Here is a 13546-nt window from a genome sequence, read left to right as displayed (position 1 = left end):
GTCTCTATTTGTTTGGAAATGCATGGTGATATTAGTCACAAAGGAGTTTTTCTTTAAATTCATGTGATTCTTGGGAGTTTTTCAGAAATTTCTTTATGTGAAAATCCCTAGCAGATCCCTTAAAAACAATTGGAGAATAAAAGTGTTTATTAGTGTGTTGTAAGTTGGGAAAGTGGGCGAATAAGAAATGAACGACGGATAACAATATTCTCCACTCAAGGAGTTTCCATAGATAAGAACCCGGATTAGTGGAAGCTCTTTTTATCTTTATTAACAGAACAAGTGGGCACAACATGTATGTGGGTACACGTATCTGTCACCACAACTTTATCTGATGCAGCTTGTCTAACCTTGATCGGATGATCCTAACCGTTTGATCTTCATTGGAAAAAAGAAGATGCAGTTTTTGGATATTTTTTTATGGACGCACCCATTTTGTCAACATGGTCCCACCAGTCGCCCTTTATTTCTTTGCTTTCATTTTCCTAATAATAAATGAAGGAAAAGGTACGTACTCCACTCGGGACCATGGAGAGGGTGGGACCCATTCACGTTAACTCACCTCGCCGCTTTAGCTCACTTCGCTTTCTCTTCACGATAGACATACCCCGCCAAACACCCCCCCCTCCGGGAAATAAAACGAAGGATAAAATCCCCCCCTTTATGGATAAATTCACCCCTGTAATGTTTTTCTTTTGCCTTTAAAATTTAACAAATAAGGTTAAAAGGGAGGATTTTATCGCGGGGGAGGGAGGGGATATGGTTTGACTTTTCTAAATATAAAATTTGTATCTTAAAAACTATATCATTTGCATCTGTTTTCACAGGTTTCCATGATTTCACAGAATTTCCATCGAAAAATTGAACCGAAAGAAAAGCTTGATTTCTCCTTGTAGGTGTCCACATTTGACAAATGGCAGAAAGCTACTGATATTGGCACTACCGTGTTTAGATATTTGCACTAACACATCTTGTCTTTTATCAATTAAGCAGCTGTCAATGGCTATTACAGTTCCTAAAAAGCTCTGAAAAGCCAACTAAAAAGAAAAATCAAGCTGGATTTTTGCAATTATGAAAACATCGCAGTGCAAATATCTGTAGTTAAGAGACTGATATCTCCATAATGGCACTAATCACTCTGTTCTACACTTCTTTGACGGGCCGTAACCAGGTTTTAAATTTCAGTTTCGGTACTCATTTTGGACCCACCGAAATCCGAAATTTTGTAACATTATTTTTAAAAATAGCAAATGACATTCTCTAGAACTTTCGGGCTGAAATTACCAAAATTCCGAAATTTAGGCCGAAATTTGGAATTTCGCAATTTTGGTTTTGGTCCCTACCAATTGGAAATTTTCGGATTTCGGTCGAAATTTAAAACCATGGCTGTAAAGTGCATTTCGGGATATTAATAGCTTTTGACAGCCTGTTAAGAAGGTATAAAATGAGGAAGGGTTTTGCTTGTTATTTTGGGCCCACCAACCAAACGTGGCATAAAAGTCCCAGGAATAAAAAAAAAAATTCCGGCAACCAAACGGAGCAGGGTGCCCTTTCAAAAGTCCCAAGGGCACTCGTTAGCAAAACCCAACGAGGAAAAGTAGTGCCATTGTCAAAATTATGGTAGTGCGGATACCATTCACCTTCAGAAAAAATCTGAAGTCCTTGGAGGTCATTATTTCCACAGATTCTACAGTGGGTGGGATCCACGTCACCCTGTGTGGTGGATAATGGATCCACGTCGCCTTGTGTGGTGAATAATGCTTCTCTCTCTCTCTTAAATGATATAAAAATGCAATGTAACGAAATGAAATGAAATGAAATCCCTTCTATAAAGCCTCCTTCTCTTGCAAAACTGAGCGGAAATTCCAACAAAATTTATAATCATGGAGATGGGTCCTATTTCAGGTAATTAAACAACATTTTTTGAATTTCTCTCTCTCTCTCTCTCTCTCTCTCTCTCTCTCTCTCACAATATTATTCTGTATGTGTAAGGGAAGGGAGAGGGAGTGTATTTACTGGTTGACGTGGACGAAGATCCGTTGGAATCGATCCCCGAAACGGCACCCAAGCCGAAATTTCGGGTCCAGAAACTGACGAAACGGTCCGACACGGGCGGCGTGATTCTTTCTGAGGTTAGCATGGATATACAAAAAGGTTCGGTGGTGGGGATTATCGGGCCGAGCGGGAGTGGGAAATCGACGCTTCTAAGGGCTCTGAACCGGCTCTGGGAACCCGAACCCGGTTCGGTCTTTCTGGACGGCCAAGATATTTGCGATCTTGAGGTGCTGAGCCTCCGGCGCAAAGTAGGGATGCTCTTTCAGCTCCCCGTCCTTTTTGAAGGTACGTATGCCCTTAATACATTTGGCGTGAATCTAACGTGCGCCGTTCCAGATCAACGGTCCTGATTTCACATGCATGCCCCCTTTTAGGGCCCACAAATTTCCTTGTGACATCGTTACAATCGGTGATAAGAGGCAATTTTTTGGGGTTATTACAGGGGCATAGGTGGCATGTATGTGAAATCTAGACCGTTGATCTTGTAGGACATCGTGTGAGGAGACTCCCATGGTCTTGGTCGTATCCTGAATGTACATCCTATGAGTAAGATAGAGGATTATAAAAATCAACGGTTTAGCTTTTTATTGAGAGAACATACAACGAGACTTGATAGATCAAGGGCTTAGATTTCTCAAATTGCATTTTACCTGACTTATGATTAATGTTGTGATCAATGAATGTGATGATATAAACGAGGCAGAAGTGGGCCCCACTAATCGTCTTTTTTCGGCCCACTTGTTTAGTGCTCCAGTCCATTTATCTTTTAACCCTTTCAATGGTGGCTCATGCATTATAAATTTATAATAACACTCCAATTTGTAGCCAAATGAATGGTGGGAGGGTTACAATCGCACTATGTGAGTGGGTTAAAATAGTAAACTCCTAACAAATAAATGGTTTGGATGTAGCGTAATAGGTATACCCCACTTTTGTTTGTAACCACTTTTACTTTTTGCCAGCTGATATATCATATGCATCCATGCAAATATGTATGAACCCATGGCCATGGAGGAGCAAAAGTGATTTTCTTGTTATCACTTTCCTAAAATACCATGGCTATTTGGCCCTTTCCCAACCCTGCCTTTTCAATCTCCCATTCATGGCCACAAGAAAACAAAGCAGCAGACTACTTATCAAAGCCTCAATGTCCTTGTAAAGGCCATTATTCAAATCCTATAAATGAGATCTTGCCTCTATTACTTTAAATTGTAATCTTCTCTCTTTTATAATATGTCTGGTTGCTTGGGGTCTGCCAAACCCAAAATTACCCATCAAAAAAACATGTTGTCTGGGATTTGCTAGCGGCCATCGCACAAGGCATTTTGCGGATGGCCTGTTGCATGTTAGAGCCGCCACACAGCCTCACTTTTCAGCAGATTTTGTCTAGACTCTGCTCTGACATATGCAACAGGCCACCCCCGAAATGCCTTCTACAATGGACGCTTAGCAAATCCTTTTTTTTTTGTAGTGCTTTTTCTTTACTGGGAATTGCTAGGCAATTTCGCGGAAAGCCATTTGGCAGCTGACTTTTGCAGGAAAGAACAGTGGCTCAGGTGAATGAAATGAATAAGACAGAATCTGCTTAAAAGTGAGCCAGTGTGGCTGTTCTCTCATGCAAATGGCTTTCCTCAAAATTGCCTAGCAAATCCCTTCTTTATTTTATGGATGGAATGTCCATTTGGCATGGACCCAAAACCACCTGGGTCGGGTCATCATGATTGTTAGGATTGTATATAGGAATTTTGTGAGGGAGTTTGGAAAGGTAAAACTTTTCCAAACTTTTCTTTCGGATTTTACATTGTTTGATTGTATATGAAAGAAAATGAAAATTTTGTAAAGGATTTACCCCAACTAGTTTGGAACAAAGGCTTAGTTGAGTCGAGTTGTAGATTGTATATGAAAGAAAATAACATGAAACTTTATTAAGTTTGAGTTGCATGTAATCCCAGGCACAGTTGCAGACAACGTACGATACGGGCCGCAACTCCAAGGAAAGAAACTAACAGATGAAGAGGTGTCGAAGCTGCTAACCTTTGCGGACCTTGATTTCTCTTTTGCTACTAAAAGTGCTAGTGAACTCTCGGTTGGTCAAGCTCAGAGAGTAGCCCTAGCTAGGACTTTGGCTAATGAACCTGAGGTACCAACACTCCTAACTTATAAGTGGAATGCTATTATAGTAAACTCGATTTGCTAGGAGAAAACCATTTCGCAGCTCACTTTTGTAAGAGAGAACAGCCACATAGGCGCACGTCTTAGCAAATTGTCTCATTCATTTATTCATTTGAGGTGGCTGTTCTCTCATGCAAAAGTGAGCCACTAAATGGCAGAGCTAATTGGCTTTTTGCGAAATTGCCTAGCAAATCTCATAGTAAGCACTTGCTCTTGGAAGCACATGAGAAGCTTGAATCAAGGCCACCCACATAAAATAAGTACAATCTATACCCTTCATCCGTAGGGTCCACCATGGAGATGATATGGACTAAAAAAATCAGAGCGATTGGACATTCCTAATCATTTGATCCGAGGAATTTAAAATGTTTAAGCAAAGGGTTTAAGAAATCTTAACACTAAATGTGCAACGGTCCACATCCAAATCTTCTTACGGAATTGCTATGAATGTTCAATGGGCGAGAGGGCGATTGGGCGCCCTAGATGAAGGGTTTGGACCATGACTCAGTTTTTATGTGCTTTCCAACTTCTTCTCATTGTTGTAGTAGAAACTGTGAAACAACCAATTACTCCAAAAGCTTAAGCCGTTAGAGTTGGTGTTATACTTCAACCCTCTCCCTCATGTGTGACCCCTCACTTTTTGGGTTGGCCCTACACATGGCACATGTGACCCTATTTTAATTGAGTTGGTCATACACGTAGATTTTTTTCAGTAAAAAGGGGCTGTGTTTTGCACTTAAGACATGCCATGAGGCAATAGCTCTAATACCATGTGAATAAACCAATTACTCCAATAGCTTAAGCTTAATCATTTGTATTTCAGTACTTCAACAGAAACTTGCTCTAAATCTAGAGATGCATACACTGAAACATTCCATGTCATTTATTTTAACATCATTATATATAACAAGGTGTTACTATTGGACGAGCCGACAAGCGCTTTGGATCCCATCTCAACGCAAAACATAGAAGACGCGATTGTGAAGCTGAAGCAGACTCGAGCTCTAACTACGGTGATAGTATCTCATAGCATCAAGCAGATCCAAAGGGTTGCTGACATAGCATGCCTCCTAGTCCAGGGAGAGATCGTCGAGGTTTTGAAACCACATGAACTCTCCCAAGCTCAACATCCAATGGCACAAAGGTTCCTTGAACTCAGCTCTTAATTTTCGCCTTCCCCTTTTATTCTTCTTTCTAAATAAGCGAAGAAAGACGATTTAGGCTACAATGCAATTCAAGTGTTATAGGAATACAGTGTTTAAATCTTGTCATATGAATTATGGAACTGTAATTAAAAAACGCTAACATGGCTTGCTTGAGCTATAGAAAACTATGGTATACTCTCACAGACAGTTCTATAAATTTGTCGACTTGAAAGAGTGTGTGGACACCTCATTTTGTTCTTGCCTGACTTGACACTACTCAAAAGAAAATGATATCAGCACAACCATGTTTTTATAATAGGTGCAAACTCACCTTGTCCTATATGCTTAACCAGCTGTTACAATTCCCAAAAAGTTTGCAGCAGCCTTTGACGGCTGGTTAAAGTATATGCGACAAGTTGAGTTTGTGCCTATTATCAAAACATGGTTGTGCCCTCTATCATTTGCCTAATCAAAACCCCTGAAGTTGTGTCTTTTTAAGTAGACTGGAGATTGAAAGGATCAAAGACTGAAAGCAAGCAGTTCTTCCAAAAAATCTTTCGAAAGTCCTAGTCCTTTAGGAAAGCTATTATCAAAAGAACCCACTTTGCTCTGTACAAATTGGCAAAAGCCCATATCAAGTTACCATCCAGGCTATCAGCCTGGAAGCCAGTTGATCGACAAGCTCTAGATCAACCTATAGTACATTTGATGCGGGTAACTTCAATTCCAAAGTCTCTCAAGTGATTTCAAACTCTTCCTACACTTCTATTAGGCTTTAAACTTATATAGTGTTTTAGCCAAAGTCTGTTCAACCTCTAGGATTAGGATTCTTGTGCAAATTAAAATAACTTTTGATCTTAGCCATCAATTTTCACCTTAAAGTATCTAATTTTCATAAAACTTAATCTCAACTTTGGGTTGAAAAACTCCAAGTAGCATGTTTTTACATCAATTTTTCAGTCCCACATTTCTCCATAATCAATATCCCAAAGATCCATTGTTTTATTAAGTTACATCTTTATCTAGTGGAAAGACACCGGCTTGACATTCAAGGATATTAAGACTTCAACCCCTTGAAGACATGTTTCCAATCAACTATCAATTCTGTCAAGTTTCCGAGCTACTGGCGGCATAATTTCCTTCTTTTTTTTTGGAATTCTTTCTTTACTTTTCTAGTGTCATGTTTGATTTATAAGTTTTCCTCAGATGATTTTTCTCTATAGTTCAAAGCATCTTCGCATTTTGTTTTAAATGATGGGAAATATATTAGAGCAGAGGGGAAACCTCCAAGACCGAGATGGTCAAAACTACAAAAGCAAAAAGAGCAATAAAATATGAAGGACAAACAATGAACAAGGAAAAAGATGATAAAAAATCTCCAAACTCGTCCTATTAACTCCATCTCCGGCAAGCATATTCGATTCAAAGCATCTTAGAATTGTTACAGTTAATGCATAATTTATTGGATAGGCTTATATAGCTTCAGTAATTCAAGTTCAGTTTACTCTGTTTGGTTGCCGGAATTTTTTGGTTCTTGGGATTTTTGTGGAACAAAAGACTTCCTAGGAGATTGGTGGGAAAAAACCCTCCCTGGAAGTATCCCAGTAAAATAAAAATCCCATGTTTGGTTGACCAGACTATGGTGTAAAAAAAATGCTTTGTTTAGTTCCTTCCTTGGGTTTCGTGCAGGATTATTTTGGTTCTTTGGATTATTTAACTTGATTAGGACAGTAGTAGATGTAGATGAAGATGACAAAGAGTCGATTGAGTTGACTGTCAAACATTTGTTCTTACCTTTTTTTTTTTTAAGTAATGATATGTTTTTGTGTTTACTTAAGAAGAACTCAGGATCGATTTCTCATTCTTCTAGAATATAGGCAACTTTTCATGGGCTTATGTTGTTTAAGACCTCCTCGTAGACCGTTTAAATAAATGTACTACAGAAAAAGGACATTTAACTGGATGCTCGATTGTCTTGCTGGTAAATTTCTCATCTATGTTTCTAATTTATTTAATTCGAAAGTTATTTGATGCTTAAATAGTTCTATCTTAATTTTAGATATTGTTATTCAACCCTGTGACATTATGGGCGTACAGTCACCCTGTTTATGTAAGTGAAGCCTAGTTGAAGCGGGAACTTTCTCGATTCCAATGCAACTTCTCCTTTTGGAGCTGACGTAACAAACTATGCGAGCCTCCCGACGAAGACAATAGAAATCCTATCCGAATACAAAAAAGGAAAGGTATCCAGGTTGACGCTTTTACGGGAGAATGGGTTTGAGGGAAAACGAAACCCAGCTATGCTTTATCCCCACCGAAATCCTTTATCCCCACTGAAATCGGGATAGAAAGTTGAGGTCAGGGGCGCGTTGGACTTTGATTTGGCCCTAGATTGGTCTCACTTATTGGTAGGATGTTGCAGGGATGGCTGTGCGGCGGGGAACAAAGAAAAGAGAGTATTGAAAAGTCATTTAAATATGAAGACTTTAGCGTAGTAAAATAGGATTAAATTGGTCGAGAATATGCATATCAAATCCTCCCAAGTGAGACATTTAAAATTTGATTGTATATTATATGAATTCAATCATTTTCTTAACGGAATTTCAAAATGAATTTCAGGTAGTGAAGAGGCTAAAACCTCTCGGAAGGAAAGAAGGTCCGTTAAACTCCAAATAAAAACTACACAAATATGTTGAAAACTAATAAAATCAAAACAAGGTTCAATTGGTGAAAATCGGGTGGAGTCAAGAAGCTTTCGAACCGAAGAGGAAAATTAGAGTATTGTCAGCCAAATTTGAGGTTCTATTGCTAAATTTGGGGTGTAGGGTAGTTTCGGGTCATGTCAGATAAAATTTCGGTCGTATTGGGAAAATTTTGGATCATGTAGAGAAAATGTCAGGTTGTGTTGGAAATTTTTTGGGCTATGTCAAAAAAAGGGGTCATATCGGAAAATATTTGGTGAAGTCGACTTTTTCCTGGCATGACCTGACACTTTTCTGACACGACTTCACATTTTGTTTCTGACACGACCCCAAAAATTTCTGACATGTTCTTAGCCCAACACAAAAATTTCTCGACACAACCCAACGTTTTCCCGCCACTACTTGACATTTCACCTACTGGAATCCACTCTTCTCAAAACGACTCCAAATTTCTTTAGCTGTTGTAAATTTACTATAGGTTTCTGCAAGACGGTCTGAAAGATAATTTAACAAGTAGTCTTTGTTGAAATCCTCATCTCTAAGCCATTGAGATTCATCAACATCTTCAACCGTATCAGTAAAGGTACTCAAAAAGGTGTAAAAATAATTCAGATATTTTAGACTGAATTGAGTCTTTTGCTTCCATGAATTAAATTCAAATCTCCCAAACGATTGTAGTTTGATAATCTCAAAGGGAATAGCATTTTTATCCATTGTATATTTCAGATGAAATTAAAAATTGGAAAGAGTGCACCTGATTGGCGAATCGGGAGAACCCAATCCGAGATCCGAATCGCAAACCAAAGCCAAGAACCAAAACGAACCAATTTCGAGAACCGAATCTTGAAAAACGAAGAACGATCGTGAAAAATAACAAGAACCCGACGGCAAGATTATCCAATGGACCCAAAACGATTACCAAAGTAATCAGCCCCAAACGAGAACTGACAACAATAACTAGCCTCTTCAACCGTATCACAACCACATCTTTTGGAATGAGACCAACGTCTAAAGTTGGAGGAGTGATAAAGCCACCTCAAAAACCAATGGAGGAATCCCACGTCCAAATAACGACTTCTATAGGTGAATGACCCAGACTTGTAATCCAATAGAAAGAAGTCGTCTCTTTTTGTTGGTCAAAGGATGATAGACTCCTTTTTTTTACTGCTGTCGTAAAGAAATCACCTTCAAAAACTAAAACGGTAATCCCTGGATTAGGCCAAATCTTTGAAAAGATTGTCGTTTTCAAGGTGAATGCAATCACCACATATTCAGCTTCAAAGGAATTCAAGCGTGAGAGAGAGCCCCAACAGAAAATCGAAATTTCCTTTTTTAGAAAGAGGAGAGAGGCACACTTGGTTGAGGAAGAGAAAATCACGAGAGAGAGAGAGAGAGAGAGAGAGAGAGAGAGAGAGAGAGAGAGAGAGAGAGAGAGAGAGAGAGAGAGAGAGAGAATAGTGAGATCATCCCTTCTTCTCGTTGAGAGAGTTGATGCCGATCCTTGTGGGCGTGTTTGGTAGGGTTGGGAGAAAAACCCAACAAAAACAATAAAAAACGTGAGAGACAGACTTTCCAAAAATTAGGGGTTTTCACTAATGCTTCAAGATTGTTAGAGTCAAGCAAGAATTGCTTGAAGTATTACACCCTAGGTGTCTAGTTTGGAATACCTAGTTTGCTGCCTCCAGCCACTATATATAGAGATACGCTAGGGTTATTGACTGGTTAATGGACTCTAGCCCATGTAGGCCTACTACATTGTCCATTATCTTATTGGGCTTATATTAGAACATATTAGGGTTATACTATATAATCAACAAACTCCACCCTCTTGACCTAAAATCTCACCTGATTTTTCCGATACAAACATATTTTTCTACTAGTCGACTAGATTCCTTCCCTATTATTACATGACCGGTTTTCTTTGCCTTGGTTTCAATTTTTTAAGTTCAGTTTGAACACATTTCTTCATTGATGAGGAGAAAAGTTTAGAAAATTACCTTTCGCACACCGGCGGGCAGCAACCGCTGCAGAGATCGACGTAGAAGGAAACCACGTTCAGTGGTACTCTCTTGCCAGTGGTACTCTCTTGCGGTCGCAGACACAACATAGGAACCCTCGGTCAGAGAAGATGAAGAAAAAATGGTTCTATTTTTTTATACATACACTTGAGTTCAAAAGGGTGTTTTGTACTGTAGGGCGCCATCCGTTAGTTGAAATTACGATACGGCCATAATTTCAGAAATTAGAGAGGTTCATTTTCCCGCTTAATTATTTGAGGCTGTTATCATCACATGCAATTAGAAAAGTGTAAAATAAAGCAAGTAGCTGCCCACGTTTTTTGTACTTTTCCACCTTCTCTTAATTATTTGGATTATTTCCATTAGTTCTTACAATTTACAAAAAAATAAAGGAAACAAGGTAGGCGGCAGTAGCATTTCCCACGATGAAAAGTACCTAAAAGGGGGTGTGAAAGGCCATTTCATTCTTTTCTTTTCTTGGTAGGTAAGGCCATTTCATTCTTTGGAGAAAGTTGTAGGACAGTAAAATAAAATATGGCCCATAGGAAGTGATTAGAGAAACATGCAAATGAAGCGCACAAGTCCCATTGTTTTCGATTTTGAGAACCGATTGTGAGTCTATAACTGATTATAAATTAAACATAATTTTAAGGCCTATATATAATGTCTCGCTTTGGATTGATCTATCATTATCACATTTATAAAAACTCTTCATCTCTATTATTATTCCTTTAATTTTATCTTTTTTCTCTTCCATTACAAATTCACTTTTGTGAGATGATCCAATTGAGGGCCCTTGTCGCACCCTTCAGTTTAGCATTCCTCTACAGATAATTAGGTATAACCTCCTTTCAATGTTCTTTCCTCTGACTCTGTCCATGTTGAGACTCATTTGTAGACCCCGGTCACGTGCCCTCGCTCACGTGATTCCATGGCCTATTGGAGGGCATGCCACACAAGATGTAAAGTCGTAGGAAACATGGGTGGTCCAACAGCCGTTACACTGCCTTTGAATGTTTGGCAATAACAGATGTGCTGTTGGCAGGTAGCTAGCAAGGATATACTCGAATGGATTGATCATGTGATTATTAAAGAGTGGGACGTACCTTTGGTTCATCTGATCCGTTCACCTCTTAGGCCCTATGTTGGATCTCTAGTAGCTCAAAAATCACACCACTTGTACTGTCTCAACTATGTTTCGTTTTAATGGAGCATTCCTCCACCATGCATGCATGTTGACGTTCGAATCCCTCTTTGGATTGTCTAGGACAAAAAATCATTGAGATTGCCCATGTGAGGTGCACCACATGTGACATTTGCATGGTAAAAGAAAACCGGCATACTATGTGCTTCACTTAGGTATGTTTGGATGCTCCTTTTTAGGTTTTTACTAGTGGGTTTTCAAGGTTTTGGGGTGTGATCAGCAACCACCAGAGTTAGAAGAGTATCTTGACTGTGAGAAGACGCAGGTTCAATCATATCCTTCTCGGGTTAATTTTTTCGAGGAATCCTTGATTCTTCAATCTCTGCATTTTTTGGGATTGTGGTGTCACCAATATTTCTACTAACCCCATCATTTACACAATTGGTCCCACTAGCCGTATCAAAAAAGTGTTTGACTATACAAAGACTTGATAGGAACAGTGTTGTCAGTGGAGGTGTCGAAAAACTACTCATTTTCAAAAATTCAATTTGAGGGTGTAATTAGTTCTTCCCGTGGAATTGGATTTCATGCGATTGAGAAGAAGAGCGGAACATCATTTTTTTTCCTTAGGCCCTTAATTACTTTATAAACAAAGGACTTTAAATTAATCACCAAGATGCAGGTCTAAATTCGGAGGTATTTTTTTGATTGGAGGTATTGTAGGAATGCAAAGGACAATGTTAAAGTAAAGAGAGAGAGACAATCATTAACAACAGAAACGAACAAACAATCAGCAGTGCATGGATATAGAATAGAAACTAAAATGAAATGATATGAAGTGTGGATGATTCTGTTTCTAGACTTTTTATTCTAGGGTAAGAAATATAGCTAAAAAAAGTAAAAGCTGCGGTAAAAGTAAATCCACATCATCAAATGTAACTGATTTTACTTTTTCAACCGATTTTAAATTGTAACTGAAAATGACGTGGATCCAATCAAGAGCCCTTTTGTGGCTCTCTATGCAAGGGCTCCCTTGTATCTATCATTGCTCAAGTAAATGTAATGTAAAATAAATTAAGACATGTTTTGTGTTGGTTCTAAGACCTTTTCTCTTGATACAGCCGTCTCCTTATATAGTTTTCCCACATGACCGTCCATAACTGCCATGTACTTGTCGGAGGAAACTTGTCATAATTGTCATTTTCAAATAGTTCACCACAACAATTATTTACAACAGTAACTTTCATTTCGAATTTTGAAAAAAAAGAAAAGAAAACCTACCACAACAAATTGGAACTTCTATTTTAAATCTAGAATTTCAAACGTACGTTTGAAAATAACCTTCATCATCTATTGGTTGGCAGATTTAAAAAACGAGTGTAAAGAGTTTGCCAAACATGGCCAAAATGTATGAACACTGTAAAAGAGTAATAATAATTAGGGAAATAATTAATGCACTTTAGTGATGTGGATCCACATAGGGCTCCCTTGCGGCTGGTATTCGCCCCTCCACGCGGGAGCAGGAGGTTTCCGTGATTCTTCCCCGAGGGGCTTTTCCGTCCTCAGAGACATACGGGGGTTACCACGCCCCGGCTCTGATACCACTTGTTGCAACCCGGGTAGAACTCTCCCTCAAAAGCTAGCCGTTAAGGAGGAGGAGCCCAAGTCCTTATAAGCACCATCCACATCCCCTGAGTTTTCCGATGTGGGATCTTTTGCCTTTGCGTGGAACCCCCCAACACAGTGTCCTCTAAATTAGGTTAACTTTATTCTTCACTGGAATATATCTTGACAAGTAATTTTGAATTTCTCACAAGATCTAGAAAAGATATATGAGAAATTGTTGAAATCATTCATCGAAGTAGGGGTGGCAATTTAACCCGGGAAAGCTGGGATCCGCCCCGCCTCGCCCCATTTGGGGAGGGGATTCCCCGATTTGAGGGGGGAAAGGGAAGGTGATGGAGTTGGGCCCGCCCCGCCCCGCATTAATGCCATTTTTTTGTATTTTTTAAGTGTTTCTTTTGGAAAAACTACCAGAAACCCCTTGGATCGAAACATATCTACAAGATTCCCCCAAAATTTTCATAATTACCATTAGTACAGTTTTGTCCCTGAAATAGCATTTTATATTTTCTTTCACCCATAACCTATTGGGCATTGGCCCTCATTATATTAGTATATTACCAGAAATCCCTAAAACCTCTCCATCGAACCATCACCGAAAGGCAACATTAAATCCTTTGAAAATCTCTTTCCCTCAAATAAAGGTAACATCTCTTTGATGAGTGATGAGATTTTATATGGTGTGCG

The 13546-nt window shown here is 39.0% G+C and overlaps 1 protein-coding gene across 1 annotated transcript; it reads left to right on the top strand.

Annotated features, from left to right (window-relative positions):
• The first annotated feature begins 1751 nt into the window (after window positions 1–1751).
• On the top strand, window positions 1752–5615 carry LOC143879731 (ABC transporter I family member 17-like). The gene is made up of 4 exons (XM_077382265.1): window positions 1752–1905; window positions 1993–2340; window positions 4008–4195; window positions 5139–5615. Exons 1-4 carry the CDS (start codon window positions 1884–1886, stop codon window positions 5391–5393), a joined length of 813 nt encoding a protein of 270 aa, XP_077238380.1. The 5' UTR covers window positions 1752–1883; the 3' UTR covers window positions 5394–5615.
• The last annotated feature ends 7931 nt before the right edge of the window (window positions 5616–13546 follow it).

This window comes from Tasmannia lanceolata, unplaced genomic scaffold (genome assembly GCF_043159265.1).
Source record: "Tasmannia lanceolata isolate RefF3 unplaced genomic scaffold, GAP_Taslan_0.1 ptg000006l, whole genome shotgun sequence".
Classification (NCBI taxonomy): Eukaryota; Viridiplantae; Streptophyta; class Magnoliopsida; order Canellales; family Winteraceae; genus Tasmannia; species Tasmannia lanceolata.
Note: the sequence above shows the minus strand (reverse complement) of the source record. Positions and strands in the feature narration are given on the sequence as shown.